The sequence below is a fragment of the Phalaenopsis equestris genome, unplaced genomic scaffold, assembly GCF_001263595.1.
Source record: "Phalaenopsis equestris unplaced genomic scaffold, ASM126359v1 Scaffold210764, whole genome shotgun sequence".
Classification (NCBI taxonomy): Eukaryota; Viridiplantae; Streptophyta; class Magnoliopsida; order Asparagales; family Orchidaceae; genus Phalaenopsis; species Phalaenopsis equestris.
The window spans coordinates 1-9,943 of NW_018229824.1; the positions used below are offsets into that span (position 1 = coordinate 1).

A 9,943-nucleotide genomic window follows, 5' to 3' on the forward strand; every position below is an offset into this window, starting at 1 on the left:
GTAAAGAAAGGGTGAGACCTCAAAGAGGAAGAAGGACGTGCAGAGCTCTCATCTCTCTTGAATGAAGGATGCCTATACACACCTCAAAACTCCTCTTCCTTACCTTCTTAATAAGAGACAATAGTTCCCCCCCAACTCTCATGCCTGACACGAAGGAAAAATAGTTGGATGATGTACCAATCGAATGGTGGACTCAAGATTCATCATTTTTTAATGGATTGATTAACTATTTCCCCAACATCAATTAAGGGCAGCTCACTCATGGGTCACCTCACTCAAATTTTTGGAATGAAATAATAATGACTCATGAGTGAAAAGGATTCTCAGAATAGTGTTGTGCTAACCCTTGATCTTAATTTACATTCTATATGACCAGCAAAATATTAAAAATCTATTCTGAACTTTGAGATCCGGAAGGAAAAAGTGTAGAATGGAACGGGTTAATCACATAAACTCAAAGGAATATGAATATATCCTATGTGTTTATGTAATCAATAGGGAGTTGATTTTGTTTGGGCTAGACATGGGATTTAGAGAACTAAGCTCATGATAACCAATCTTTCTTAAACCCACCAAAAGGGGATAAGAAAAACTATGCTTCTGAATGATATTATGTCTTAATCACATCCTCAATTTTGTTTTTCATTGAACCAACTCAAGGGGAAAATTTTCTAAAACTTGACCTCCTTCTAATTTTTTCTTACTCGTTAGGATAGACTTACTTTCTAAAAAGTAGGATTGAGAATCATTTTGACTTGCTAATTAAACTTTTCAAGTTATTACCAAATCTAACAAATTGGGTTTATCTTATCCATGTGGAATCGACATTCAGAACTCTAAACCAGTACTTCTAATATGCTGCATATATTTGCATGAGTCATCGGTGCTTCGCATCACTTGGAACATGTCAGTTACTCATTTACACTACACTCTCACACCTTGGCACTACCCCACTACTAACTTTCATGCTCCACTCTCCCTCTTGCTACAGTGCTCCTTTTCAATGCACTACACCAACAAACCACTATTTACAATACAACCCAAAATACCATTAAGTAGACATCACAATGGTGTTTCGACAAAGTTTCACCTCACTTGTACTCTCTCTTTCTCCTTCATCTCTCTCCTTTTAACTCATGAATAGTCTTCCTAAAGATAGGAATGTGAGCAACAAATTGTTCAATAAAAAATTGCAAATAGTTAAGGTCTAAACTTTAACACATTTGGGGGCCACTATAATCAGTTCAATAGAGTTGACCGAGTCTAAAGAATTAAATATAATTGAGTAAGCTTGATGATGATTAAATATAATTGACCAATGTTCACTAGAGCTGATTGAGGTTAATATGTTAAATGCTTTGAGCTATTGAAGTAAGGAAATGATTAGTAGCAGTGTAGTGCGTCTGGAGACCTACTTATATTTTGGGAAAAAGCAATGTTCAACTTAATAAACATGGTTAGTTAAAGTTGAATAGAGAGAGTCAACCAAAGCTACAATGTTTAAGATTTAGGAAACAAATAGAAGAAAAATAAGATGTAACACAATCCAGGACCTACACACTTTTAATAGCATCAAAGCGAACCCTAGACCCTTTTTGAGAAAACAAGCTAAGTCAGGCTTGGAAAATAATAATTATACCTATTTAGTAAATTTAAGGGATCAAAAATAAGTCGACATAATTGCAGCCAAACAATCTCAATCAAACTAAACTGAATAAATTTTATTCGATCAATCACATGGTCATGGAATTACTGCTTAAATTACCCTATGTTGGTGCTATTGAGCAAAAGGCATGACCAACGATGTGACTCTAACCTCTACTAGAATTTACATTTTTTTCTTATAAAATAACCACTTTTAAAAATGTTTGCTTTGTTAATCATTTTGTTTTTATCTTTTGGTCCGGGCGGGAACAACTGCTCAAAAATTGCCTTTCTAAGAAAAAAGATTGGTCAGCATACATACTTTTGCAAGAATAAATATGATTTCAAACCTTCCATTCCTTCAAAATAAAAATTACAAACGAGCATACTCACAGGAAATGAAGCTGCGTAAGCTGGCCAATGGAAGGAGGAATAGTGCCCACTAAAAGATTGCTTGACAAATCCCTGCAGTTAAGGGAGCCATTATCAACACAGCAAAATGAAACATAAAGCAGAAAGAAGAACAACTGAGGTGGTCCAGAAAACAAACAGAATAGTGAGATGTTTAAGCTCCCCAATCTCAGGAGGAATGCTTCCTTGGAGGTAATTAGCTCTCAAATACCTTCATAATATATAAAAATAATAATAATAACAATAATAATATATATAAAAATCACAGACAATAATGCAATAATTCCAAAAGTAAAAAATATGAAAAATTCCCAAAACAAAATCGGAAAGGATCACACACAAAGCTCTCAGCTCGGTGCAGTTCTTGATCTCTACAGGAATCGGTCCATGAAGGCTGTTCTCATGTAAAGCACTGCAAAAAACCCCAAAAACAAAAAAAAAAGGAAAATTATAAAAATTTTCAGCCCTAATCACCATTACTCCTCGGATTACGAGCCCTTACAGTCTATGCAGCCTCGTCAGCTTGCCAATGCTAGGAGAAATAATGCCGCCAAGCTGCATGTATGGAAGACTTCTGCCCAACATTCAAAATATTCAGCAAAAGAGTACATAAAAAAGGTAACAAGGAGTAAGAAGATGCTAATCAGTAAAACAACAACATTGATCTAACTCTAAGATCAGGTAAATGGCAAGTAACTCCAGCCCAACCACAGGGATTTGGGTCTTTCTCCGTCCAGCTTCTAAGCATCCAGTTGGTGCCATTGAACCCCTCCTTGAGCTCCAATAACGCCATCCCTACAATGAATCATAGAACTGAGATAACGAAATAGGGCGAAGAAGTATCATAATGGAAAGGAGATCTACCATCGGGATTTAGGGCCGGGATTTAGGGCGCAGGAGAAATGGAGCGCCACGGCAAGAACAAGAACAAGCACTTGGGAGAAGAAAAGGGAAGCCATGGCCGAAAGGAAGGGTTCTACGTTGGAGTCTTGAAGAGAAAATGGGTTATGAAGAAGCAAAAGGGTAATAATGTGGTGGGGATTCGTCCTTTTGGGCTTTAGTTATTGCAGAAGAAGGGATGAGAGAGAAGGAGGGGGACAGGGGTAGTAAATATATTGGAGTTCGTGCGGTGTATGCGATAAGGGAGAGACTAGCCGTTGGACTGGCGATTTCAAAATGTTCGCTGACACTGCTGGGCGTCGTGGTATAAGAAAAGCAAAGGAGTAAGGGCTTCATTTGTTTGGCAATGTTATGCATATTTTTAGCAACTACTCAAAATATAATGTATAAGAAAAATAGCAACTAGTTAATACATAATATATAATATATAAGAGAAATATAATCACATGCATACGACCCAAAATATTACTATTTATAAAACTTAATATTGGGATAATATTTTTTAACTATCAAATTGATGTATTTACGCATGTCACAATTAAATTATTGAGAATTCAATAAAAATGAAAAAAATATAAGTTGCAGATTTATCATGAATTTTTCTTAGGGAGATTCATGTCCATGCCACTGAATTCTTATGTATTTATTTAAGTAGTATAAATGTAAGAAAAAAAATTTAGGTGTTAGATATATGAATACTCTGAATACAAAATTTGAAAGCATGTATGTAAGTGACTCTTTTTTTTAATGTAATAAAGTGTTAGTTTTCTAAGAAATAAAATATATGACATGCATGTTAAGTCCCCCATAAGTTTATTTCATTTTCATATATCTCGTTCAATCTAAATATTGACTAAGAAATTTGTAAATGAGATTATACAAGTTCATTCTTCCATTCAATTGAAGAAAACATAATTATAAATTATAGAATGTATGCTTAATCTTATGCATGGAGTGATGAAGAGTTTTTTAGAAGTAATGAAGTATCATGATGATGCTCATGTGATGTCAGTCAGACAATGATGGTTAGATGATTGTAATCAAATTATAACAATCACATGATGGTCTTTGTATGGTGATAATCGGGCGACAATCATGATGATGTCATGATATCGGGTGATGAAAATGGAGCAATAATTGTTGTTGTTGGTAATTGTCAATATTGATTGTCGAATATAACTTTGAACATTTTAAGATTTTTATATTCTCTTTAATTTTGAATTTCTTTATTATAATGAATGGGGGTGTATTTAAATTTTCTTAAAGTGACATTTTGATAACTAGCAAAAATTCTAAAATATTATATCACATGATATGTTATAATTCCATCAATCTTAAATCATTTTTTTCAAAATTTTAAAGATATATAATTCAATGTTGGATGAATAGTCGTGTTATCAAAATAAGAATATCAATTGAATAATAGTGTTGTTAGTTAAATTTAATTGATTCAAATTCAACACTATCAATAAAATGAATTATTTAGTCAGACAAATAATGATTATGATGTTTTCTCAGATTATCTTTATATTTTTTTTAGGTTACATGATCTAATATTTATGTGTTTTTAAAAATAGAGAATATATAAATGTCAACAAAATATGGCTAAAATACATTTTTAAAACTAATATCTTCATAGTTTGGCAAAGAAGATAACATATAGAAGTTATTGGTGAAACACATGGCCCCTTAAATGGCTTTTATGAGATCTTATTTAAAAAATTAAAATTTTAATAAAATAAAGGGGTGTTTACATGCATGCAATTCAATTCCCATGAATTAAAATATCTAACACCTAAATTAAGTTTTTTTTTTTTTTTAATACATTTATACCTCCCAAATCTTTCATATCACATATAAAATATCATCAGTTAAATTTTTTTAAAAATGAAATACACATTTTCATTCATAGGTGATGTGGCTGTTGGCAACAATTTTTAATATCACACGTGCAAGATGTCCACTTGATTAGTTTGGGATGATTCACTACTCACTTATAACGTCCAGTAGCTCAAGACACCCATCTAAGACTTCTTGGTATATGTTCGGGGCACGAAATCATGGTCTGCAATGATCTGACTTTGCCTAGGAGAATCCACCATTTGACGGGCTCATTCAGAACATAGGATGTGTTCAGGGTCCATTATATTGTTTAGAGACCATGTCATATCCATACAGAATCTCCCGTGGACAAAAAAACCCATTGAAGTTTCTCGTGGACGTACCGGAGAGATTATGGTTCAACATGTTGTACCCACACCATATTTTGAGGCGCTTGTTAGCACCTAAATCCATCAATCGAGATCCATAAAGATGTTTATTTTTGGAGTTATTAGACTATATTTTAGCCATATTTAGTTTTTCGTAGCTTACAGATCAAAAAAACCCTTCATCAGACACTTTTGGTGAAACAGGGCTTTCGGGACTAGACCGACGCCTAAGCGCCATCCCCAAGGGCCTAGTCGCCCAGAACAACCCCCACAAAACTTAGAATAGAGAAGATAGAAACTTGGCACCACGGCCAGCGCTTAGGTGTCGGTTTCAGGCACCTAAGCCCCCAGAACAGCTTCACAGGGCTTAGAACAGAGAAGATAAAAGCCCCAATACCAGGTCCTGGCGCCAAGCTCAGTGCCTAGGTGCCAGTTTTAGGTGTTTATGCCTCAAAAACAACCAAAAAATGGTCCTAAAACTGAGTCAGCAAAAACTCAACGCCAGTTTAGGGAGCCTAAGTGCCAAAAATAGCTCGAAGCGGAGCCCCCAAAAACCTGGCTCCATACACAGTGCCCCAGCGCATAGGCGACAGGTGCACGACACTTGGGCACTAGACCAATTTTCACTCCCACAATTTTCATGATTTTGACCCCTGCACCCTGCCTTTGGCAGCCGAAAACAGGGATTTCATGGAGTTATGTGGATATTTTCTTAAGGGGAGATAAAGTGGGGCCCCTTTTGAAAGCTTCTTTTGAAAGTTGGCATGCCACTTTAGGCAAATAAAGGGGGAAATTTTGGGCAATTTAGTTGATCTCCCTCAAGGATCTTCTAAAATAAAGCGCTTCAGCATTTTTTTCTCTCCTCCAAGAGTTGAACTCACATTCTTCCTAGAGAGCTCTATAGTTTATTCTTCCTTAGAGCTATGGTTTTCTCTTGAAGGATTTGAAGTGTAGAGATTGGAGAAAGGTGACTCCTTAGTAAAGTTTGTATTTGAAATAAGTTACAGACATGGGTTTCGAGACGCTAAACGAGCAAAATCAAATGATGGGGACTATGAGCAGCTTGCTCGTATCTCGTACTTTACTTCTAAATTTTATTGATGTATAGAATTAGGAGCAGGTGAGTACTTATGTGGTGCATGACCATCTTTTTCTGTTTTTAAGATATGTTGCCAACCTAGCGACATCCAACCTTTTATTATTTTATATTTGGCTTGCTTTACTATTTTCCTTGCATGCTTGTGTGCTTGAAATTGGTTTTGCCCTTTTTACCTTGTGATTTTGTATGAGAATCATGTGAATCACTTAGACACTTTATGACCTATGATTTTATAAACTTTCTACAAAAGTTTAATAATAGAATTTTGAGACTAATTAAAATTTAGGCTTAAAATATTCATGATTTTTCAAAATTTTGCACTTTACTTTTTGCATGGTATTCGTGCCTGATTTAAAATGGTCTGCATGCATGGTTATATACCCAGTCATAATTAGTAGGGCATGTACATTAGGCCTTATTAGATAATTGTACCGTTTGCATGTCCCAAGAAGAAGTCTTCGTACTTCTCCAACCCGACTGACCCAAAATAAGTTTTATACTTATGTGGTTGTCTAGCAAACTTAGAAAGTTAAAGGCTTCCCTGACCCAGACAGGGAGTAACTCCTTCATGAGAGAGTTATGGCTCTATTAGCCATACCTCTTGTTTATTTCCATTCCAACGATATCCTTGTTATTTTGGCAGGTCCCACCTTTACTCTTTCTACCTATGTAGGTTCATAGGATTATATTTTCCTTCTTTTGTCTGAGGTTCTTTTGGATGATGTAATTCACAGATTTCTAACAAGGGGGTCTCCGGTCTTGTTGGGTCGATTAACTTCACGACTAGGTAGACTTGGGGTCCCAACAGTTTGGGATGATGGATTCGTGAGATCTGACCTAACTATCTCCACCTGATTAGGACTATTGTACCATTCCTTTGTTCACCCCCTTTGGGCCTTGTGACTCCCTTTAATGCTTCATTTATGTTGTCTTTGTAGGCCCCGATTATGGAAAGACCACCGCCTATTTTGGATACAATGATTTACCCTCCACCCTCATGGTTTGGTTTTACCTTGAAAGAATATTGTGGACCCTATAGGATGGCTCGTTTAGTTATAAGCCCTAGTCACCAATAAACCGTCATCTGTATGGGATCGTGAGAGAATTACTCTCCGCTCGTATGGATCGGCACTAGCTTTGAATGCATCAAAACGCTCATGCGAGATAATCATCATCTGTGACACCACCTACTAGTCGGTATATAAGTGTAAGCAGGATTTGTTTAATCAAGAGTATCCTTGGGCATAGACAGAAGATTAAGGGTCCACTAGCAGAAAAATAAAGTTCTCTTAACAAAAGACTAAGGTTCAACAACATAAGGCTAAGCATTCACCAATAGAATCCCCATAAGCCAAGGTTGAAGGTCGATCGAGCAAAGGTCGTCTAATCGAAGGTTAAAGTTTATCAATTTAAGTGAGGGCATCAATTTTCTTCTTGCTATAATCAAATTCAAGGAAACATTCAACATAACTGGCTATCCTATAGAGGCCTCTGAGTTTTCTCATCTGAGGCCAAGAGCTAACCATCACATAACCATTTGAAGCACCCCGAGGATCACCTCATATATGAGTAAGCCACCAATTGGATTACGATGAATCACCCTCTACCTGATAGCCTAGTTTTACTTGGTCAATAGGAGTTCTTTACCCAGAGATCCACAATCAGCAATTGGGTTAGCACAACCGACCAAATCGATTCTCGCCGACCCAAAAACCATCAAGGGTCAACTGGCAACCTAGATCAACAAAGGCGAATGAGCTGGTTCTGTTGAAATATGACTGGCTAATTCCAGCCGACCAAGTCATAGGGTGACCGAATCGAAGGCCTATGTAAAGTATCTTAAATATATTGTAACTCCCCAATTAAAGCAAGAGCAAATATGTAACTTCATATATTGTACCCCCTCTTCTATAAATAAGGGAATCACTTTCTAAAAAAGAATTAATCAACAATTTAAATCAAAGTTCATTACTGTCATTCATTTTCGTCTCTCTCATCTCCTATCTTATACTCTATTCATTGAGTGTGATTCATGGACAAATCAGAATTCAATATATATATATATATATATATATAATGGTCAGAGGCTATTATACAAACCCCCAACCACCCTCACGTGCCTAATTTTCTTTGAATGCATCAGAACACTCATGTGAGATAATCATCATTTGTGACACCATCTACTAGTCGGTATACAAGTGTAAGCAGGATCTGTTTAATCGAGAGTATTCTTGGGCACATACAGAAGATTAAGGGTCCACTGACAGAAGAATAAAGTTCTCTCAACGAAAGACTAAGGTTCAACACTATAAGGCTAAGCGTTCACCAACAGAATCCCTATAAGCCAAGGTTGAAGATTGATTGAGCAAAGGTCGTCTAATCGAAGGTTAAAGTTTATCAATTTAAGTGAGGGCATCGATTTGCTTCTTGTTATAATCAAACTCAAGGAAGCATTCAACATAATTGGCTGTCCCACAGATGCCCCTGAGTTTTCTCATATGGGGCCAAGAGCTAACCATCACATAACCATTCGAAGCACCCCGAGGATCACCTCATATATGAGTAAGCCACCAATTGGATTACGATGAATCACCCTCTACTTGATAGCCTAGCTTTACTCGATCGATAGGAGTTCTTGACCCAGAGATCCACAATCAGCAACTAGGTTAGCACAACCAAATTGAATCTTGCCGACCCGAAAAACCATCAAGGGCCGACTGACAACCTAGATCAACAAAGGCGAACGAGCTGGTTCTGTTGAAATATGACTGGCTAACTCCAGCCGACCAAGTCATAGGGTGACCAAATCGAAGGCTTCTATAAAGTATATTAAATATATTGTAATTCCCTAATTAAAGCAAGGGCAAATATGTAACTTCATATATTGTACCCCCCCCCCTCTTCTATAAATAGGGGAATCACTTTCTCAAAAAGAATTAATTAACAATTCAAATCAAAGTTCATTATTGTCATTCATTTTTGTCTCTCTCATCTCTTATCTTATACTCTATTCATTGAGTGTGATTCATGGACAAATTGGGATTATATATATATATATATTTGTGTGGATGTGTGCATTCTAAAAATTCTTCAATCTGACACACAACTTGGTGCATGTTAGATAAAAAGATAAATTAAATTAAAGATCTTTCAAAATCTAATATTCATACCGAACGTCTCGAGAATAAAAACTCAATGCACTAAACTTGATTTGAATTGAGTCTAAATGAGCTCAGATAAAACACTTGATACAATAAGAAACTATGAAGATTAATTGAAATGTCAAATATTTCTAACTTTTGACAAGCTTATAGTCAAATTGAATGTCTCAATGAGAGGAATCTGACGGCTCTAGGATCACTTGATTATGAGGTCATTATGTTATGTAAATACTAAAGAATAATCTATGGTTAAGAGAATTGATACGTACTATTCGATAGAGTGTTTTTGTATTTTAGCTAAATTTATCAAAAATAGATTTCAAAACTCTATGAATATAACCAAAATTTTCAACATTAAGAGGGAGGAAGGTAAGATTGAAGTTAACACTCTTAAAGAAAAGTTTAAAACTAACAGCAACTGTTGATTATTAAAGCCCGATTATTATTTTTAAATTGTTGTTGTTGGAATTTTATAAATCAGTAAAAATTCTCATTTTCTCTACTTAGAGAGATTAATT

At 35.7% G+C, this 9,943-nt stretch overlaps 1 protein-coding gene across 1 annotated transcript; it reads right to left on the reverse strand.

Moving 5' to 3' along the window:
- Positions 1-2,037: 2,037 nt before the first annotated feature.
- On the reverse strand, positions 2,038-2,929 carry LOC110036774 (LRR receptor-like serine/threonine-protein kinase FEI 2; the record flags this gene model as incomplete). Its single annotated transcript, XM_020741301.1, has 6 exons — positions 2,920-2,929; positions 2,715-2,850; positions 2,558-2,629; positions 2,396-2,467; positions 2,195-2,266; positions 2,038-2,109 (listed from the first exon to the last, which is right to left on the reverse strand). Coding segments are annotated over exons 2-6 (422 nt in total), but the record flags the coding sequence as incomplete, so codon positions are not given.
- Between the last annotated feature and the right edge of the window lie 7,014 nt (positions 2,930-9,943).